General features: G+C 39.2%; 1 protein-coding gene across 3 annotated transcripts in view; it reads right to left on the bottom strand.

Moving 5' to 3' along the window:
• The window catches only part of Slc4a8 (solute carrier family 4 member 8), a 58,714-nt gene that overhangs the window by 25,817 nt on the left and 10,698 nt on the right, over positions 1 to 22,199 (bottom strand). For all 3 annotated transcript variants that reach the window (XM_033763638.1, XM_033763639.1, XM_010628570.2), the window contains exons 5-14: positions 18,682 to 18,870; positions 17,526 to 17,617; positions 15,499 to 15,656; positions 13,884 to 13,971; positions 12,816 to 12,962; positions 11,913 to 12,013; positions 6,616 to 6,790; positions 5,562 to 5,695; positions 4,307 to 4,552; positions 131 to 236 (exon numbers count right to left, since the gene is read on the bottom strand). In XM_033763638.1, the coding sequence (XP_033619529.1) occupies positions 131 to 236; positions 4,307 to 4,552; positions 5,562 to 5,695; positions 6,616 to 6,790; positions 11,913 to 12,013; positions 12,816 to 12,962; positions 13,884 to 13,971; positions 15,499 to 15,656; positions 17,526 to 17,617; positions 18,682 to 18,870 (1,436 nt within the window). The remainder of the gene's footprint in view (positions 1 to 130; positions 237 to 4,306; positions 4,553 to 5,561; positions 5,696 to 6,615; positions 6,791 to 11,912; positions 12,014 to 12,815; positions 12,963 to 13,883; positions 13,972 to 15,498; positions 15,657 to 17,525; positions 17,618 to 18,681; positions 18,871 to 22,199) is intronic.

Raw genomic sequence — 22,199 nt, 5'->3', positions numbered from 1 at the left:
TTTTTTTTTTTTTTTTTTTTTTTTTTAAGCTATGTTTCTCAAATGCTCGAGTTGGCATTTCTTCCAACTAGAAGTCCCTCCTAAACCTGGTGGTCACAATGCTGGTGCACCTAGGAGCTCCCAAACTTACACTGACAGTGAGGTTAGCCCAGTTCACTTCCACTGGCATGATACTGTGATCCTTCCAGTACTGCAGGGTGTGATTGTTTGGGTTCTCTGGGACAGTACACCTGCAGCTGAGAGAAAAAAAGACTCTTGGGAAAAGCAGCCAGATATTCAAATATATGTTTTCAGCCACAACTGGGTTAATAGCTCTGGTCTGCATCTTCATTCTTTCTCTTTTGCATACTTTTTTTCAGTTTAGCCATTACTAAAGATGAACTCAAATCAACTTTCAGTCTTGGATCACATACTGACAACTAAGCCTGGCATATGATGTGATTAGTGTAAGCCCTGCTGGCTTCCCTGCTTGGTTTTCATCTCTTAGACTCTTGCTATGAAATTCAATCTACACAGCAAGGAAATCCTAATAACTCTTCTCAGTTCTCAACTATTTCCTTCAAGCCTAGATAGTTTACTTTAATACCCCCATCATGATCTTGTTCTAAAAAGTGCAGTCTAGGCTAGGGATTTGGCTCAGTGGTTTTGCCACTGCCTCGCAAGTGCAAGGGCCCGAGTTCGATCCCTGATACAAAAAAAAAAAAAGTGCTGTCTCCTGGAATTGCAATGCAAGCTCATCCGACTCTGTATTCTCCTGATAATAACCCAATACTTTGACCATTTCCTGGCTACTTGGGCTAGAGCCAGGCCTGGCAGCTCCTTTAGCTTTCTCCAGCCTTCTTTTTCATTCAGGCCAGACCAGACTACTGATAATTCCTCATTTAACAACAAGGTTATATTCCTGAAAGTAGGTCATTAAATTGATTGCTAAATGAGGAATTGTATATAATACGCACATTACAATATTAACAACAAAGAAATGGTAAAAGAAAATTCCAACTTGACAACTTTGCTTTTATTTACCTAACTCTTACATGCAGCACTGTAATACATAACAGAATACAAAACTACAGTACTGTACTATACAGTACAATCAGCAAGTACTATATAAACAAAGTGTACTGTATCAAAAAGACATTGAGGCTCTATAAATAAGATTTACAGAACTGTACACACACACACACACACACACACACACACACACACACACACAGAGAAAAAACAGAACATTAAGTCCAAGCAGTAGGTCATGATTCCAAATGGTGAGCCTCAATTATAAGTCTGAACAGTTGTTACATAGGCAGGTCATTAAACAAGGAATATCAGTACACCTACTCTACTGGCCACCACAGTCTCCCAATGCCAGCATGCTTTATGCCTGAGCTGGTTCCTGGTATGGTCAACTGATACAGTCATCCCTACCATACTTGTTTCATTTATGAATTTATTAATAAACATGCTGCCTATGACAGAATTAAAACTCAAAAAAATCTCAATAGGTCAGAATAGAGGAAACAAAAAATGAAAAGCAATAGGGAAAGCTAGAAAATGCTATGTTTAATAGGTTTTGAAGTCAATTCCATAGATAACACCAATTATTCTAATTTGATGGTTATACTTTATATATTTATATGAAAATGTCACACTCTACCCCCTAAGTATGTACAGTTACTCTGTTAATTTTACATGAAAATAAACTGGCTATAATAGAATACGTAATAATCCAAGCCAATTGGCAAGATGATCACTTGAGCTCAGGAGTTCAAGGTAGTCTGGATAAGAGTGAGACTTTGACTCAAGAAGTTTGCGTGGGCGTGTGTGTGTGTGTGTGTATTTACATAATATATATAAATGTTCTTTTTTGTTTTGTTTGTGGTACCAGGGATTGAACTCAGGACCTTGCACTTATGAGGCAGACATGGCGCCACTGAGCTAAATTCCCAGCCCTATATAAATGTTTTTTACATAGTCAAAAATAAACCAGGTGTGGAACATGCCTACACTCTTTACCCTGGGAGGCTAAGACAGGAGGATCACTGAGAGTTGAAGGCCAGTCTGAACTACATAGTGAGAGTACATAGTAAGATAGTATTTTACTATCTTAAAAATAAATAGTAAAAAATAAAATAAAATTTTAAAAATCAATTTTAAATTTGAAGCAGCCAAGCTGTTTTTCAGTAGGTAGATGGATAAACTGAGGTACACCTAGGCAGTGGAATATTATTCAATGCTACAAGACCATGGAAAAGCTAGGTGTGGTGGTGCAGGCCTGTAATCCCAGCACTTTGGAAGGCTGAAGCAAGAGGACTGCAAGTTCTGACCCAGTCTGGGCAACGTAGTGACTTAGTAGGACACTGTTTCAAAATATAAAATCAAAATAGGGCTGAGAATGTAGCTCAGTGTGAAGGACCTGGATTTAATCACAGCTACCCCTCTGCGCACATGCGAGCACACACACACACACACACATACGAGTCATGAAAGGAAACGGAGGTCCTACATGCATATGATTAGGTGAAACAAGCCAATCTAAAAGGGGCACATGCTGTATGACTATATCCATATGACATTCTTGCAAAGGCAAAACTATGCAGGTAATTTAAAAAATCAGTGGTTGTCAGGGGTTAGAGGAGATGGGTGAATGAAGAGGAGGAATACAGATGATTTTTAGGGAGGTAAAACCATTAAGATGCTGTATTTATACATTTGTCAACATCCATGGAATGAACAAAACAAGAGTCAACTCTAACGTAAACTGTGGACTTCAGGTGAGAATGAGGTGTCTGTGTAGGTTCACTGATCATAACAAATACACTACTCTGGTGGCAAAGTTGATAATGGAGGAGGGGGTTCATGTATGGAGGCAAGGAATATACAGGAACTCTTTGTGCTTTCGGCTCATTCATCTTTGCTGTGAATTTAAACAGCTCCAAAATATAAAGTCTATTTTTAAAAATCAACTGCATATATGTTAATATAAAATCTTTTAAAGAGCTGAGGATTCTAGCTTTCGGGAAATTCATATGAGCTGGCACTAGAATGCAACTAAGAAATGTACCATCTTGTTCTTTATGAACAGAGAATTACAGTTCCCAGGTCCAAAGTCTACTCAGTTGGGGCTGGTAATTTTTGTTCATCTTTTTCGATAAGTATATAAGCCTCCTGAGATTAGACCTTTGGCTGTTGTGTTAACTGCTGTTTCCAATTCCTAAAATAGTACCTGGCATACAATAAATGTTTGTTAAATAAATAAGTGAATGATTAAAAAAAAAGTCAAAGAATGAACTGTACAGAAATGAGAACTCCAATGCCAATGGGTCCCAATTCATAGGCTTTGAAGATGATACTCCTTAATCATTGATACTTTGTATTAAAATAACTTAAAATCCTTGCTTTAATCTAACTATATTTGTAAAAGTACATTTGTGGCTGGTTGGCAAAATAATGTGCTATCTTCTTGGAGGAAGCTTCAGGTTAAAGTTACCACTTCACCATCACATCCTCTACATCAGAACTGTATAGCCAGAAGGGAGGGAACAGAGTACAGAGCTAAAAGAAGAGGAGATTCCATCATAATTTGGAGAATACTATTCCACAGAAGAAATGACTGGTCAGATTCTCTTAGATGGTGGAAAACAATGCCAGATGTTGTTTCTTTTTCAGCTGATCCAAACAGTGTTGAACACCTAGAATATTTTTGAGACAGGGTTTCACTTGTGATTTTCCTGCTTCAGCCTCCTAGAGCTCTGGGATTACAGGTGTGCATCACACCTGGCTAAAGCATAAAATCTTCAGTAAAAATCCAGGAAATAAAGATGTTTCTAAACCTTTGTGGATATAGTGGGAGAGGCTTCTGATCTGAAGGAATTATTAATCTCTTTTACTTAATGGTTCCTAAGAGTTACCTGTGTATCTTCAGAGGAAAAAGCCCACTCTCTCCTTTGATAACATAGCCTAGAGGCTCATATGTCCTTGCCAAAAGTAATTCTTCCCAATAAAAACTCAAATCCCCCATTTGCAGTCAATTTTTGTCTCAATGCCTAGAAGCAAACCAAAGACCTGGAAAGCATTTCTCAAGTCTCTTCTGGGTTTCACTCTCAGTCCATCCTCAGTCATCACTTCTGATTGTTCTCCTCCGGCAGCCCTCCAGCCTTCCAGCCCTCTTCGTCTGCATCTGAGCTCTGTTTCCCAGAAGGCCAAGACTGTTCCTAAGCACTACCTGGCACACTGCATCAGCCATTCCATTTGGGACCTTTGCTCCATTCAAAAAGAGAAAAAGAAAATGATAAGCAGAAAACACACTTACTAATAGAGGCTAAGATGGTCCAGCTGGCTGTGCATGTGGATGGGATAGGTCTCTGCCAGGTGAATCAGCTTTTCTATTGCTTCATAGATGAAAATAATACATATCAGGGAGGCAAATGCTTCTTCAGTGAAGCGGGTAATGTAGCAGACAAGGGAACTGGCATCAGTTGCCACAAGCACAATGCACAGGAAGGCGGTCCACAGTCCAATACAAGCTCGCAGGGAGAGGTATGAAAGGGCATAGTCTCTGAAACAAGAACGAAATTCACCAAAAGCATGAATGGATGAGGCTAAGAGACAGCCACATATCGTTGATTCATTTCATGTTTTCATACTGGCACTGCAACCCAGTTTATCCCTAATTCTGATTGCTCTTCATTCCTAAATAATGCCCTAAGACAGTCAGATTTTAAAGATTTGCCTCACTGGGAGCCAGGCATGGTGGCACATCCACTCAAGAGGGCTGAGGCAGGAGGATTATCATAAATTCAAGGTCAGCCTGGGCTATGTAGTGAGTTGAATGCTAGTCTGGACTACATAGTAAGACCCTGTCTCAAAAAAAGATTTTCCAAGTGCTCTTTGCCATAGAAAATATATAGAAAATGGAGAAGGGGTCATCTCATACACATTTCTGCCATGACTACCCAGTGTAATTAAGAGCTTATTTGAGCAGGAAGAAAAAAGGTCTGGTTCTAGTACTATGTGCTCCTTCTTCCAATACAAAATGGAAAAAAAGATTATATAGGAAAAGTAATGAAGTCAGGGTGTTCTTGAGATGCCATTACCCCTAGCAACCAAAATATGAAAGAGGGATAGCAGGCCAAATTAAAAATTAACTTTTCCACTAAAAATGGAAATGAAGATAGAAATTATAAAGGGAAAATATTTTGAACATTAAAGTCAAGACTTAAATGATGGCTGAGGAACATTAGTCAAACTCTTTTAAAATGATGGCACACGTCTATAATCCCAGCACTGAGGACTGCCACATATTTGAGGCCAGACTGGGCTACACTGTGAGTTTAAGGCTAGCCTGAACTACATAGCAAGGCCCTGTCTTAAAAACAAAACAAAATCTACTATTATATGTATGGTGCTTCCTGGGGACAGGACAACAAACCAAATGATGCTCTTCCTTTAGGTTTTCTAGAATCTAGAATATTTGCTTGTTTGTGTCCTTGTATAAGTCTCTGGCATTCACTTCTGACAGCACAATAACCACATCCAGTTAGTTTTCAGGAAAATAAATCTCTTACTTGCAAAATTTGAACAAAATCTTCTCAAATACAAGAACTGGCCCAGTACTTCCCAGGATGGTAAGAGCCTGTCCCGCAAATAAAGAATAGGCAATCCCAGTCATGGACGCTCCAAACAAGGATTCAATTGCACTCTGAGAAGGAAAGAAACCAAAGAAAGAATTCACGGCCCATCAATAACGAGCAATGTTGACTTACATATACTCCTGACTTAGCTTTCAATACCTTGATAGTCATTTGCTTGTGTTTCTTCTTAGCAGGAGTGATGTGTACATACCATCTAATGCTCTTGTAAACAGAAACCTCCTTAATAATTCAAGTGCCAAAATCCTTTTGCATATGATTCCTCAACTAAATTCTGTTCTTCAGTGACTCAATTCAGTATTTGAAAATATACAAAAAGCTCAATGATGCTGTTCAAACTACAAACTGTCATACAGTCATTTTAAATCTTATTTTCAAATTGTATTAATATATTCATATAGGGGGCCAGAGATTTAGCTCAGGGGTTCCACCATGTGCCTCGCAAGCTCAAGGTCCTAAGTTCAGACCCTAATAGAAAAAAAAAATGTGTATATATACATATACATATATATATACATATATTATATATATATATTCATATAGAGCTGGAGATTCAGCTCTGTGGCACTGTGCCTGCCTAGCAAGAGCAAGGTCCTGAGTTTGATCCCGGGTACTAAAAAAAAAATTAATTAAAAAAAAGTATGTGTACATTGTGTGTGTGTGTGTGTGTGTGTGTGTGTGTATAATGGCTACATATGTGTGTATATATTTTTTTCATATATTTTCCATTCCTGGGGCAGTGAACAATTCAACTGGGCATCTAGCACTGAAAGTGACATTCCAGGAGAAGAGAGTCCTGTTCTAAAGAGAGAAGTGCTCTTTCACAGGAAGTCAGAAGACTGCATAATTCAGGAGGTGGAATCCAAACTCCACAGCCATAGGCCAGGTAATTTTCCACCAATGCATCTGGCTGCCACTACCATATTTTAATTCCTTTTTGGAACCATTAAGAGTGGTTAAAAGTTCTTACTATGCGTCCCTCGGTGGCTTCTCCAAGCAATCCCCCGAAGGTGATGACAGGTGACATGCAGGCACAGTACAGGAACAGAAAAGAGGCCAGACACTGTAAGCTGAGCGCATCTCGGTACTCGCTCCAGTACCAAGGGGCCTTCCGCTTGATGTCTAGCACCAAGCCCCCAAAAAGCCTGTGGAAACACAGTAGATAGGCTTCTAATGCAGTCCCTCACCCCCAAAAGCACAGGACCAGCACACATGGAAAAGCTTTTCAAATGTGCCGGGCACTGTGGTAGTATTTTGGCCCCAAGTATGGGAGATCTCTTTGAGATCAGCACAGATTCTATTTGCATTCAAGGACTTGATTTATAGTAGATGTGAATAACTTATCCTGAGAATACAAAGAATTTGAGTAGCATATTACCCATTTTTTTAAAAAGTTCAAAAACTTAAGAAAGTATCAGTCTGAAACTTCAAATTCTGAGCTGTTAGGAGGAAACATGTCAAACTAACAAAGTATTAAATTGTTAGTTTATTAAATATTTTCCAGATAAAAAGTCCTTATCACAGGCACTTTCCTACTCTGAACAACCACCTACTTTGCTATTGGGAAATTAGCTTAATTAGTTCATTCATGCACCTGACAAGGAATAGCAACTATATGGTGCAGGACTACTCCAGGTACTGGAGATGAGCAGCAGGACAAACACAGCCCTTGCTCTCCCAGACCAACAGTATAGTGCAGGAGACAGGCAGTGCTATGAGGGTGCTATGGGATCACAGGACGGGGAGGGCATTTTAGTAGGGACTCAAAGAATGGACCTTGAGAGAGCCAGATGAGGCAGGAGGCTAGCGTGAGAGACATCTATGAGGTGAGAGTGCATGCTGGGGTCAAGGTACTGGAACAGATGTGACTGCATAACACAGTGTCAGAGGCAAATGGCGACAAGGCTAGATGGAGAAACTGATTCACAAAGGGCCTGAAAATGGTAAAAGAACTTGAACTTTGTTTAAACAGCAAGCCAAATTACTGAAGGACTATAAACAACAAAGCAACATAATCGAACATGCATTCTAGTAGCATAATAAGAGGAGTGAGGATTAGGATGGGGAAAGAGGATAGATCCAAATGCTAATCAGGAGGCAGAAATTACAGGACTTTGTGGCCAGAGTTCAGAGCCCTCTTGCCTTCTCACAGATGAAAGAGATGAAGAGTAAGATCTCCCACACTGAGGAGGAACTGTGCTCCCAGAGTCAGCCATTTTTTTCTAAGAATGGAGTCGCTACACCAGGGCGAAAAATTGTCAACCGAGTAACGAAAACAGCCACTGCATTCTACAGGACACATCATCTGGTTTTTTCTATAAATAGCATAGAATAAAATAAAAGGAAGAGGGGCTATTATAGACTGGCAGCATAATAACCAAACTCAAACCTCAATTGGATGCTGTATCAAACAAATGAACTCTAAAGAGCTATTGCTAACAATCACAAAAAAACAAAATGGACTGAGCATTAGATAATTTAAAGAATGATCATTAATTCTGTTAGACCCAACAATGCCATAATTACTTTTAAATGTCCTTATTAATCAAGGTATATACTGACAGGTATTTATAGGAAAAATGATATGATATCACTGGTTTGGCTTAAAATAATCTAGACAACATATAAATAGGAAGAAATAGATGAAATAAGATTGGCAAGATATTGCCAAGATATTGCTATTCTCTTTTCTTAATATGTTTGAAAATTTCTATAATAAAAAGCAAAAACAAAAAACAAGCTACTCTTTCATGGAAGGAGACACTTAGCCAGCTCCTTCTTCCCTTACCTCATAGGCGCCTGGAGAATGATGAGGCCTGGGAGCAGGGGAGAACGCCTGCCCTATCCTATCTCTTTCTCCTCTCAAATGCTCTTTCATTTAGCAAACAGAGTGGGTGCCAGGTGGACCCAGGGCAGACGCTGTTGTAGCTTACCCTCTTGTTCCTTTCCTCTCGTTTGGGGGATGTAGTTGGGATTCACCTTTCGCCTACTTCTAGCAGATACTTCAAAATTAGGTTGTGGGCTCTGGAAGAGACACAATGCTAGTAGCCTTGTGACCTGCCTTACTTTTAGCCTTTCTGGCAAACCAGTTTAGATAAAGAAGCTATCTACAGAGTCTAACCTAGATTATGAGAGTTTACCCTTAGGGTCTGGGAACAAGACTCTCATTAATAAACTTGTACTTTGAGCTGGGTGTGGTGGTGCAATGCCAGCACTCGGGAGGCTGAAGCAGGAGGATCGCTGAGTTCAAGACCAGCCTGGGCTACATAGTGAGTTCCAGGTCAGTCTCAACTACATAGTGAGATCCTGTCTCAACCAAAAAACAAACAAACAAACAAACAAACAAACTTGCACTTTGTCTTGCTCTCTTTACTAGATAAATAGCCCTCCAAGGACCTAACAACAGGCTGCTAGCAGTGATTAGTCTGAACAAGATTCAAGTGTTGCTGGGTCCTTGGCCACTACAGCATCTTATTTCCTGATGAATAGCACCTCTTCATCACAAGTAGCTTTCCTCTGAAGGGCATTTGTCTAGAAAAAGAATCTCTTTTGTACCCCACTGAAGCCACCTGACATGCCACTATAATTGTCTGTCGCTTGCCACAGGAGTCACTGTTAGAAAGGAATGTCAGCAACAGGCAAAAGATTTATGGGAATGGACTTGTGAAAAGATATAGAGAAGGAAGGCACCTGTCTGCCTAGCAGTGATTAAAAGAGGGGAGAAGGAGGTCCAGAGCTCATATTGATAGTTTAACCATAAATTAACTATAAATAACTTCTGAATACTGTATTTGTAGTCAGTCTCATACCTCATTCCTTCATAAAATCAGACCATAACTGCACTTCTACCACGGATATTAATCAGGCATGTATGCCTGTCTCATATTTGCAACTTCTTTTCCCTTCCTTCCCTTCCTAGATGTTCAAGTGTTTGGGGGGCAGGAGGCACACAGGCATATGAATTTAAGCTCGATGCCAGAAAGGACTTACCCTGTAGAGGGTCAAAGGGTCTGGAGCAGTGACTTAGGGAGCCCTTCCCTGAAGGGCTTTAGGGCCAGGCAGGCCAGGCATCCATTTGTCTGGTGTGCTTTGGAAGGAACCACTTGAAGTGTATGTGGGGGTGAAGGAGGTCATCGAGATAGTAACTCCTGACTCTTTTTTTTCACTAACCCATCCCAATAATTGGCATCCCTAAAAAGGATATAAATCTGTCCTGGAAAATTCCTCTCCAGAGTATTCTCCTTGAGACAGAGCTTCTGGACTAGGGAGACCCTAGTCATACTCTGTTCTTTGCTATGTATGGCATCCCTGCTTGCATCAATATCAAGGAGGTTAAAGACACTGTCATGGCCTTGGCTTGGAGGGCCAGAAAATATAGAGTTCAAAGTACTGTTTCCTGTCTTCCGAGCCTCAGACCCTTCTTTATCCAACAAGAATAATATACCTTAAGGTTCCAAATTTTGCCTCAGTTGTAAAGAGCAGATTTTGCATTCAAAGAGATACAATGAGTGTTCTGAATAATTATAAAATGGAGGCTAATGTGCCTTTAGACTACATATCCCAGGAAGGCCCAAATACTTCAGCGATGTCCAGCTGCAGATTCTCATTTTCCTCACACATCTTTTGAAATAGGAAAGGAGTCAGAGGTGGCCTAACCTGGTGATCTCTGATACATCACTGGGTTACCTGGCCTAAGAGGCTATAATGGGGGAAAGTCACATGTCTTGCGGTTCTTTACTAAGGTCTTTGAGGAAAACATCAGAAGCTCAGGAAGGGGGACTACCAAGAAGAAGGAAGCTCTGAGCTCAGAGCTTTTTTTATTTTTTTGCTTTGTCCAATTCCAGAGGCTCCTGACATGACACTATGAGAGGACTTCAAACCCATTTGAATGTATGAATTAAGGTACTTAGGGTTTTGTGTTTGTTTGGCTTTTTGAGACAGGGTCTCACTACTTAGTTCAGGCTGGCTTAGAACTCACATTAGCAGTCTTGGACAGCAGGGATCCTTCTGCCTCAACCTCCCAAGTGCTGGGATTACAGGATGCACTACCATGCTCAGCAGTATTCGGATTTGTGATTAAGCATGTGATAGTCCTGACAATATGGGATTTACTTTGGGAGCATCAGGCACCATTTCTGAGATCTTATGATTTTTCAGATCTAGTCTAATGGTCTTTCATTCCCCCCTCCATGTCCTATAAAATTGCTTACAAGTATGATTATATCCTAGTTTACTGTGTTTTCTCTGGCTCTGAAAGAAAGCTGAAATCTCACCTTTACACAGATATCCATTTGAAGAAAACCCTGTTGTTATTAATCTACAGTTTCAAACTCTAAGTCCTAGAGTGTAGATACCTTTTATATCAAAAATACAAATCTTAATTCTGAAGTTATTTATCAGATCCATACTCCAGACCCTTTGTAGGGGTATGGGTGGAGGACTCCTCTGGGACAGTCTCAGACCTAAAGCCACTGTCAGGAGAGGCATTTCTTTTACTATCTAAAAGCATCAGGCCCCCACCTATTCAGACCTCTCTCAACTTTAAGGAAGATGTTTAACTCACTCCTTGAAGCTGCTCCCTCTTTGCAGAGATCCCTTTGATTCTAAGGCTCCTCCTTTTGGCCAATTCTCCCTCCCAGAGTAGTTATTGTCTCTAATCCTCAGACACATTCTTCCAACCAAAAAACATACTCCCCTATCACAACATTGCTAGTGAAGTGACATTCTCTCCTGTTTCTCTGTCTCCTCTTCTTTCTGAAATTTTCCCAGAGTGGAAAAATAATTTATCTTCACAATTTTAAAAAATCCTAGTTTCCATTGAATAGAAAACTGAGAACAAAAGTAAAGAAAGGAGCCTCAAGCAAAGAGAAGATGCTGTGACCTTACTTAGCAGGAATACCTAATTTCAAGTATAGAGACTACTAGAAGGGTTTCCAAAGGAAGTGCACCTAAGCTGGGCAAGGGATAAGTGGAGTTATTCAGGAGGGAGAGAAGGGAGAGAACGTTTACTTCAGAGGAAACAATGTGTGGGAAGGGCTGGAGGTGAAACAGAAAATGATACATGGTTTGATAAACTTGAATGAATAAATGATATAGTAATTCATGTATTAGTAAAACTTATAGTCAGTGGTTCCATTTAAAAAGTTATTCCCAGACAATAAAGTCCCAATTCAGAGAAAAAGGCAAAATACAAAGAAGATGCCTCATTTCTTTATACAACTTCTGCCCAATAAGCAAGCATTAGCTGTAAAATGTCCCAGGACTTACCGCCCAGTACGTTGAAGTTCTGGCCCACTATGACCCCCATGTGGTTCTGGTTCTATGTGGCAAACATTTCCATTTGGAACCCCAGGCATTTTCCTCTTCTCCTTTTTAACATAAGAACTCAATTTAGTAAAGTCAGCATCTATCTGCTCTTCCTGCTAACACAGGGGAGTGGTGACAGGATAACCCAAAGCAACTAAACTGCTTAAGTGTTTGATGCTTTCAAATGCATTTACTGATTTAATACAATTTGACTTTCTTGAAATATGGTGTGTGTGTGTTTACATGTATAAAACTTCTCTTCTTCTCTGATATAACCTGATTCCTAACTATAGAAGAAACCAAGAAATGGGAGCTTAGACATCAGATAATGAACTAAGTTTTAGTTCCAAATCTGCTTCTGTGTAATTTTACTTTACCTTAAAACCCTGACATGGAAGATCATTTTATTCTTCTAAGGACTAGAAAATCTTTTAGGGAGATTTTGCTGGGAATACTGAATTCACACACACAAAACATCTGGCCTGGCACCCAGTACACAGTAGGAGTTCGCTCTCCATGTTTATTTCAGAAAAGTGTGAGGAACTCTTTTTGCTCTCTTCATAAAACTTGACTTTTCATTTATGACTTTGTACATGATATACTCCAAAGAAATGTTCTCCTTCTCTTTGTGGCCATTTTATAGCAATCCTTCAAATCTGGCTTAAAATTCATCTCCAGGTAACCCAGATACCTCATCATAATGGAGCCAGTCCATGTTATAGATATTCAATTTGAATTACTACTCTGACATTCTAGGAGCCCCCAGACATGGTCATGTTTTAATTTATTTATGCCCATATGATCTTTTGTTTGTCATAGCACCTTAGTGACTTTAGCCTCCATTGGCTAATGTGCATACGTTACCTGGGAAGGGACGTTTTTGGGTGGCTCAATTCTAATGGACGGGTCCCACTCCCCTGGAGGGAGCACTGTCACCTGGTCTAGGAACTCATCAATCCCTGCCAGGAGATCATCTCGCTCTTTTGCTTTATATGCCACATCATGAAAAATCTACAAAGAAAAAAAAATCTTTAGCAAAGTTAAAGTTTATTTTTCTTAGACACAGTGGTAGATGAGTACAACCTCTTGATTTTTATTACTGATATGGGAATAAGAGAAGCAAAAAAATTAAGAGAAATATAAGGTTAAAGGATAAAAAAAATGAACCAAGAGATGAGGTGGGTAAAAAAGAATACATGTCTGCTAGTATAAGAAGAGATGACATCATTTTAAAGTGATGTAATTCTACTATCTCTACAAAGAATTTAACAAAAAGTAGGATTATAGAAAATTTTCTTGATCATTACTAAGAATGGAATTGCTAACGAATGTCCTCCATGAAATAAGCTTCCCAATCAAAAAAGCTGATAAAATACAACCTACATTTCCCTCTTATATATCCCTTAGATATATACCTTGAGAACCCTGCTTTGGAGCTTACACGTGCAACACAGTCCTCACCAGGGTATATATAAGGGATCGGCACAGTGTTGAGATGTCTGGTGGCTTGGTACAGACAAGACAGGACATTCACATACACTGCCTGAGGTCACATTCCTGACCTTCTACAAACTGGTCTCACGCAGAATGGGAGTAAGGTTTATTTGTGAAAATAGATTGGATTGTATTTAATTAATCATAGTCTAGGATGTTAAATCAGCTTCATTTTGCCATGCATTCTATGTGGCAGCAATAATCCACTTCCCAAAAGGGTTTCTCTGCGTCTTTGATTGATCAAAAAGGTAGAGATACCCTAAGAAAAATAGGCTTGGCCCTCCCAAAATAGTCTCTCAGAGAAGGGCCCTAAACTGCTTCCCAGTAGATACTGTAACTGTAATCATTTTATCCCCAGCAATTAGCACAGCACCTGACACAGGAAAACACACTCCATAAATATTTATGACATGAATAGATGAGAAGTGGCATATATACCTCATCTGTCATGATGGTGGCCATGGATCTGCCAATCTCATGGTACTGCTGACCTTTCCCTACTGGACCCAATAAGATAAACAGAAATCTGGCAAAACACAGGAGAAGAAGTTATACAAGTAAAAGTGAAGAAGTGACATCTTACTCCTTTCTAAATCACAAAATGTTTCTCTTTCCTATCAAAGACAAATCATCCCTATACCTCCAAAAAATTAAAATGAAGCAAGGAGACATACTAAATACAGAGCACTTTAAGATGCTTGACCTAGTAGCTCCAACATAAGTATGAAAAGTTATCTGTATGACATCATTCAACAATGTGACTACATTTTTTAAGGTTTCCGTATACATAATCCCCAGTTTTGGAAAGCACATCTTTTACAAACATGGCACTGCAAATTCAGGGTTGTGACTCCCATTCACTGTTCTAATGAAATCATAGGGAGAGGATAGGCATATGGAAGCTGACATGACCAAGTCCTGTAGAAGAGACTATACTGTGTTCTGGACAGCTGAATACTCTGTAATTAGTGGGGCTCCGAATCACTGTCCTCCCCACCTTCAGAGTGCATGAATAGCCTTTTGGACAAATGCAGGCATATGTGCAAACCATACAAACCCTGCCAGAATTGAAAAGAGACACCTTTACTTGGAAACGTTTCCCTTGGATATGTCACTACAGCAAGTGAGAGTGAGGCTTCCTATTAGAACAAGTGACAGGACTTGCTAGGCCTTTTGAATCTCTTCAGCTCTCATTTTCAAGATTGTACTGTGCACTTACAGCCTTAAAATTCACAATTCCTTTACCTGATAGTAAAATTTTAAGCACCATTTTCAAAATTAATTAATCTTAACTTTAGGCATTAACTGCTTTATTCTACCAGTGCTCACATAAATTTATACTTTGGATAGAATGCATTGAGGTTTTGAAATTTATTCATTTATTTAGGTACTGGGGATCGAACCTTGGTCCTTGCACTTGAGACAGGCGGTGGCACCACTGAGCTAAATCCCTGGCCCTACTTTTATTTGTTTTTTGATTGGAACATCTTTGCAGTACATAACGATTATATTCATTCTGGGGAAATGGTACATGTACATACACATCTTAATTATCTTTTGTTCCCTTCTCTGCCCCTACTCTCCCCTCCCTTTCCCCTCCTTCTATGTCTTGGTCCCCTTCCCTTTTGCAAAAATTCTATCTCCTTGCTTCTGTTATCTATCTTTTACATTGATCTTTAACTTATTTACCCTATGAAATATTTAGGCTTGTATGTCTTTTTTTTTTTTTTTTTTTTTTTTTTTTTTTTTTTGGTATTGGTCAGCCCTTTTTTTTTTTTTTTTTTTTTTTTTTTTTTTTTTTTTTTGGTACTAGGGATGGAACTCAGGTCCTTGAGCTTGCAAAGCAGGTGGCGGAACTACTAAGACAAATCCCCAGCCCTGTATGTTTTATTATTTCACTTAAACTTCTGGCCTCAGGGTGCATCCATTTTTCTACAAATGAATCAAATTCATCTTCTTTATGGCACAAAATCCATTATATATAAAGAGAAAAATAAAGGAAAGAAAAGGTGGTATTCATATAAAATGCACTGAGTTTTATCCTTGCCTTTACCTTGTTGGGATCGGCACTTCTGTCAAGCCTGACAGAAGAACAGCAGGAGACAGCCTCACAAAGGCAACAATAGGCCGGTCCAAAGTGTCCACCTCTCCAACCAAGACGTTTGAGGCCTCTGCCCCAGTGGGGATTTTTTTCATAAAATGAAGGTCAACCTGAAAGTGCAAAAGAGCCTCTTGATCTTGGAGCTATCACCTTAAACGTCAATCACACTTCTCATACCTTACCTTCACATGTCATTTTATGGTTAACAAATGTTTTTCCTCACAGTTTTATTGATCTTTATCAGTCTCTGGATGATGGATAACACAGGTCACATTAGTCCCACTATTGAAGGAGAAGGAGAAGAAGGAGAAGAAGAAAAGGGAAGGAAGGGAGAAGGGGTGAGGGGGAAGGGAGAAGGAGAGAAGAAACTGAGACCCAGAGAAGAGAAACTGACTTCCCCAGGACTATAGAGCTTTTAAGATAAAGAATCATAATTCAAACCCAGATGTTCTGATTTCAACCTCATCCTACCATGCTTCCTTAAAGAGAAATGTCTTTGAAGCTCTGGGTCACATTATTTGACTTTACCCGAATGCCTTGTCAGAGGCCTCAGGTTTTTCCAAATAAAACAGGAAGCCTATGAACAGAGAAAGGAGCATGACATTCCCATGTTTTAGAAAGAGAGTGTCAAGGATAGACCAGAGCAAGGAGAGGCTGGAAGCAGGAAGACCCAGGCCTAGACCAGAAGCAGTAATGATACCACAGTCACAGTCCACAAGAAGAATTTCAACCATAAGATGGCTTTAGATGACAGATGCTTTAGTAAAACTCTTGGAGATGAAAAGGAGCTTCAGAAGAGCAGATACCAAAAAATAACTGAAAAATCTGGAGGTCTGGGTTAGGGAAGACTCTCAGTAGCTAGTCTCATTTTTTAGCTTTGAATCTGGAGGAACAAACTGACAAATACAGCCTCACTAAGCTGAGATGGAAGGGAGAAGGTATGACAGGTGGGCCTGTTTTTCCAGAAAAAAATCTCTGCTCTTTAATACTCATATCTAGAATATATAAAGAACTGAAAAAAACCCAGGACCCCTTCCCCAGTTTAAAGGCCCAATCCAAAAATGGGCATCTGAAATGATTGATACTTCTCAGATGAAGAAGGACAGTCAATATATGAAAAAATGCTCAACATCACTGGCCATTCAAGAAATGCAAATTAAAACAACACTGTGATTCTATCTCACACTAGAAAGAATGGGCATCATCATGAAGTCAGCCAGTAACAAATGCTGGTGAGGCTGCAGGGAAAAAGAAACTCTTCTCCATTGTTGGTGGGAGTGTGTATTGGTACAACCACTATGGAAATCAGTACAGTGCTTCTTCAAAAAACTTGAACTAGAGCTATCCCCCTCCTGGGTATTTTCCCAAAAAAGTTAAAGTCATCATACCAAAGTGATACGTGCATACCTGTGTTTATAGCAGCACAATGTATAAAGGCTCAATCTTGGAAACAGCCCATATGCTCATCAACCGATTAATGGATAAAGAAAATGTGGCACTTATATACAATGGAATACTACTCTGCCACAAAGACAAATCTTATACATTTTTAGGTAAATGGGTGCACCGCAAGACCATAATCATAAGTGAAATAAACACACAAACTATCACATTGTTTCTCTTACATAAGAAACCCAAAATATAAATAATAAGCAAAATAGAGGCTAGATAATAGGAAATATGAAGAACTTGTTTAAATGGGAAAGGAAGCAAGAAATGGGAGGAGGGAAGAGGAAAGGAAGGGAAAAGGGATTAAATGAAAAAAAAAAGAAGAGTTAAAGAAAAAATAGCAATAGAGCTTTGTAAATGGGAAGGGGAGAAAAGATGGAGGGAGGGGAGTGGAAAGGGATTAAAAAAAATCAAGATATGCTTTGTACATGTGCAAATACCAAAATTTCCCCACATTATAGCAATTAGATGCAAGGTTCCACTTGAGATAGCCTTGGACCTAAAAGCTGACTGCCCATGTCTCTGCTCACCTTGCTTAAATCCACAGGACTGTGTTCACAATTCACTCCATTTTTCACTTCAAGATTTGTAGCTGGAAGAGACTGAGGTGATATAGTTTGACCTATTTGGAGAAAATCAAACATAATCCTCTAAGTGCCTGCCCCTTTCCTTTTCTGACACACCCTATGCATCATCAATCAGCTATAACTTCTCCTACAAAGGCTACATGGAGAGGAAACCAAGATGACTGTAAGCCAGGACCCATTCATATCTGTCTCCCTACCTATGAGTTAGTGGTAAAAGGAAAACAGACATCTTGCTACTTCTGCACCTTCCTGGACACATTTGGACCCTTTTATTTCTCTATTTAGACAGTAAAATACTTAGCCAAAAGCATATATGACAGACCTCTATTGAGAACTTTTCAAAAAATACAGTTTCCCAGACATATCCCTGCACATTGTAATTCAATAAACTAGGAGACCATGAGATGAATGTAGAAAAGATGAAGCCCTGCCCAGCTACAAGAAAGGGAACCAACCAGCAGATGAAATTCACTGAATACTAACAACCATCTGCCTAAATTTACTCACGGTAATCTCATAATAAACCGGAGGATAATGTCCTATTATTGTCTTGATTTTGCAAGTGTGAAAATAAGATTTAAAGAACTTTAGAAGGTTGTCCAAGGTCATACATTTTGCAGATGGGAAAGCCAGGAACACAAGCCTAGAAGTCTGATTCAACTCTACACTATTTAAGAGTATAGCTCAGTGGTCGAGTGCCTTCCTAGCATGTGTGAGGGCCTGTGTGTGATCCCCAGCCAGGTGGGGTGGGGGAGGGGGTCTACACTACTGTATTTTGCCTCCCTAATCAGTAAGCCATCTGTTTACTCCTAAAAGGCTCACCTTCTCTGACCCCAAATTTATCCCCAATATGGCTATGCCAGTTCTGAGAACACCCTAGGGCACAAGCTCTTTACCTTGGGGATACTGAGCTCCATCAAAAAGCAGGCATCCTAAGTGCCATGAGAGAGACACACAAGCACTGCCAGCCACTTACCTTATTAATCACCAAAAAGTGCAAAATGGTTAAGTGGGCATAGAAACATTGTAAATATAGCCTCTACCCGCTAGTACCTCAGCATTAGTAAAGAGAAACAATAATCACTTATAATCATTTTACCATTCTTATCCATTGAATGTGGATCAGACTGTTTCTTGCCAACCTCAGCAAAGGAGCGAACAATGGGAATGAGGTTGTTTCTCTTCTTTTCATTTTGATGATGATGCTTTTTCAGAAGGGCTTCCCGCACTTTAACCCTCATGCTGTCATTCAGGTCACTGAACAGTTCCTGCTGGTCCAGTATCAGGTCTAGAAAGTAGACATTCACAAGAACACTCAAACTGAATGTTGAGGAATGCAAGGAGGCCAACATCAGGTGGCACAGGAGTGAGGGCAAGGGCGAAGGGGAAGCAGCTCCGATAGGGTCACTGAGATATAATTTTAACTTCATTGTCTAAAAAAGCTATTTAATTACCGTGGCTGTGGAAAGTTACACTTTATTCATGGGCTGGGGATTTAGCTCAGTAGTTCCACAACCAAAAAAAAAAAAAAAAAAAGAAAAAAAAAAAAAAAAAAAGAAAAAAAAAAAAAAAAAAAAAAAAAAAAGAAAGAAAGAAAGAAAGAAAGAAAAAGAAAAAAGAAACAGTCTTACTATGTTGACCAGATGGCCATGAACTAATGAGTTCAAGTGATCCTCCTGCCTCACACATCTGTGAAGGTGAGACTACAAGTGTGTGCCGCTGTGCCCAGTTCAAATCACCATTATTAAGAACAAAACTTACTCAGTACTTAACATACATCAGGAAATATAATGTGAACTTTACATTTATTATTTGTCTAATCCTTACCACAACTCTGAGAAGTAGATTATTACTATAACAACTTCTACAGATGAGAAAATTGAGGACCGAATGTTAGGTCTCACATCTAGTGAGTTTTAGAGCTGGGATTCATCTTCAGGACTGTGTAATTCAAAGGCCTACATTACTACCTACTTCATTCTGTCACCTGCCAAACTTCTTCAACATTCCCTTCCTCTAAGAATTTAACACTGCTGGAATTGACAAGAGGACAGTAACTGTATGTGGCTATTTGAGAGTAGACCCTATAAGAAAAATTACCTCACCTCACACAGTTACTATCAAGTATTAATCTTTAACCCATTATGTTCAGTAGATTTAAGGGACAAAGAATTGCAGTACTTGGTACAGTCAGCACAGCTGTTCATTGTATAGATTCCGGAGCTGTACCCCACATGTTATACCAGTTCCATTACTTTCTACTGAGGTGATCTTGGACAAGTCACATAATCCCTCTGTTCTCAGTTTCCTCAGCTGTGACATGGAACTGAAATTATCACCCACATTCTAAGACTGCTGGTTGTTACAGAGAACTAAATAACATGATATACAGTAAATAATGATTTACAGTAAATGCTTGATAGAGCTTACTTATCCTGATCACTAATATTTTGAATATATAGGTACCTGATATGAAGACCATAGTAGTTTTATTTGATTCTTATATACTTCTCCCTAATCCTCTCACAAACCTCAACCTATCCTCAATTTCCAACTTCACAAATCACTAACCAAGTGTTAGAAGCAATAAATGAGGAAAATCTATTTCATATTCAGGCTGAAGAGCCATATTTTTGTATCTCTAACCTTTATATTAGTTGATTCCTTTCAGTCCTCATCCCATATTTATAATTATGCTTCCAGATCCTTCATCTTGAGAGGGAAAAAAAGTCCAGGTCCCTTCTATCAATTGTCCCCCTTTTCTCTTTTCCTGTCACTTAAGATTCTCCAAAGATAAATTCTTCAGCCCTTTAGGCCATACCAATGAATCTGCTTCTGATAAAATCACCAACAACTTTGCAATTGCTAAATCTGATGGATATTTCTGATCATTATCTCACTTGACCACACTGAAGCATTTGACACTGATAAAGCTTTCTCCTCTCTTGGTTTCTGTAGTAGGTTCAATAGTGCCTCCCAAAATATCTACATCCTAACTGTCCTCACCAAAATCTGTGAATGTGATTTCATTTTTAAAGCACTCTTTGTAGACGTAATTTAGTTAAGGATTTCAAGATGAGGTTTTTCTGGATAATTGGAATGGGCTCTAAATCCAATGGCAAATGTCCACATAAGAGACACACAGAAGAGTGAGATACAAGAGGATAAATCCAGGGATGTCGAATATTTCTTCATGTATTTATTAGCAATTTGTACTTCTCATAAATGTCTATTCACTTTGCTTGCCCATTTTTTGATTGGGTCTTTCGTTTTGAGAGTTCTAATTATTTTTTAGTTGTTTATATATTCTAGATGTTAGTCCTTTGTCCAAGGAATCACTGGCAAAAAAATTTTCCCCTTTCTGTAGGTTGTCTTTCCACTGTTGTTTCTCTTTTGCTGTGCAGAAGCTTTTCAGTTTGATATGATCCTATTTGTTGGTTCTCAGCATTTCTTACACTTTTGGGGTTCTGTTCAGAAAGTCTGCTTATAGGGCCAGGGATTTAACTCAGCAGTTCGGTAGTCTGCCTTGCAAGCACAAGGACCCAAGTTTGATCCCCGGTACCACACACAAAGAAAGGCTGCTTATACCTATATCTTCAATAATTATACCTATTTTATCTTCTAATAGATTAAGTGTTTCTGCTTAACATTTGTTTCTTTGATTTTAGTTTAGTATATGATGAGAGATTTGGTCTAGATTCAGTCTTCTGTATGTGGAGAGCCAGTTTCCAAATACCATTTATTAAAGAGGTTATCTCACCTGCAGTGTGTGTTTTTGGACCCTTTATCAAAGATCAAATAGTTAAATGTACTTGGAATTGTTTCTTCATCTTCATTCTACTCCACTGATCTCATGTCTGTTTTTGTGCCAGAAGCATGCTGTTTTTATCACAGTAGCATTTGTAATATTACTTCAGGTCTTAAAATGCCTCTCATTTTGCTCTTTTTGCCCAAGATTATGTTTGCCATTCTCAGTCTCTTCTGGGTCCATATGAATTTTAGGATTTTTCTCCATTTCTGTGAAGAATGCTGTTGAAATTTTGATTGTGACTGTGATAATTCTATGAATCATTGTGATATATCTGTTCTGGAGTCATCACCATTTTGACTATATTGGTTTTGTTTAGCCAGAAACAGGAGATGTCTTTCCATTTTCTGATGTCCTCTTGGAGAAATGCAAATTAAAACAACACTGGGATTCCATATTACTCCAAAAAAATGACCATAATCAAGAAATCAAACAATAGGGGCCAGAGATTTAGCTCAGTGTTACCACACCTGCCTTGTGAGTGCAAGGTCCTGAGTTTGATCCCCAGTATCAGAAAAAGAAAGAAATCAAACAATAACAAACGCTGAAGAGGCTGCAGGGAAAAAGGAACCATTTTACACTGTTGATGGAAATGTAAACTAGTACAGCCATATGGAGATTCCTCAAAAAACTGAAACTAGAAATCCTACTTGATCCAGCTATCTCTCTTCTAGGTATCTTCCCCAAAAGAGTAAAAGACATCATATTATTTGGTTTTTTGGTACCAGGGATCGAACGTGGGCCCTTGTGCTTATGAGGCAGGTGGCAGAACCACTGAGCTAAATCCTTGGCCCTAAAGACATCAGATT

This window comes from Fukomys damarensis, unplaced genomic scaffold (assembly GCF_012274545.1).
Source record: "Fukomys damarensis isolate Sample0158 unplaced genomic scaffold, DMR_v1.0_HiC HiC_scaffold_15, whole genome shotgun sequence".
NCBI lineage: Eukaryota > Metazoa > Chordata > Mammalia > Rodentia > Bathyergidae > Fukomys > Fukomys damarensis.
Note: the sequence above shows the minus strand (reverse complement) of the source record. Positions and strands in the feature narration are given on the sequence as shown.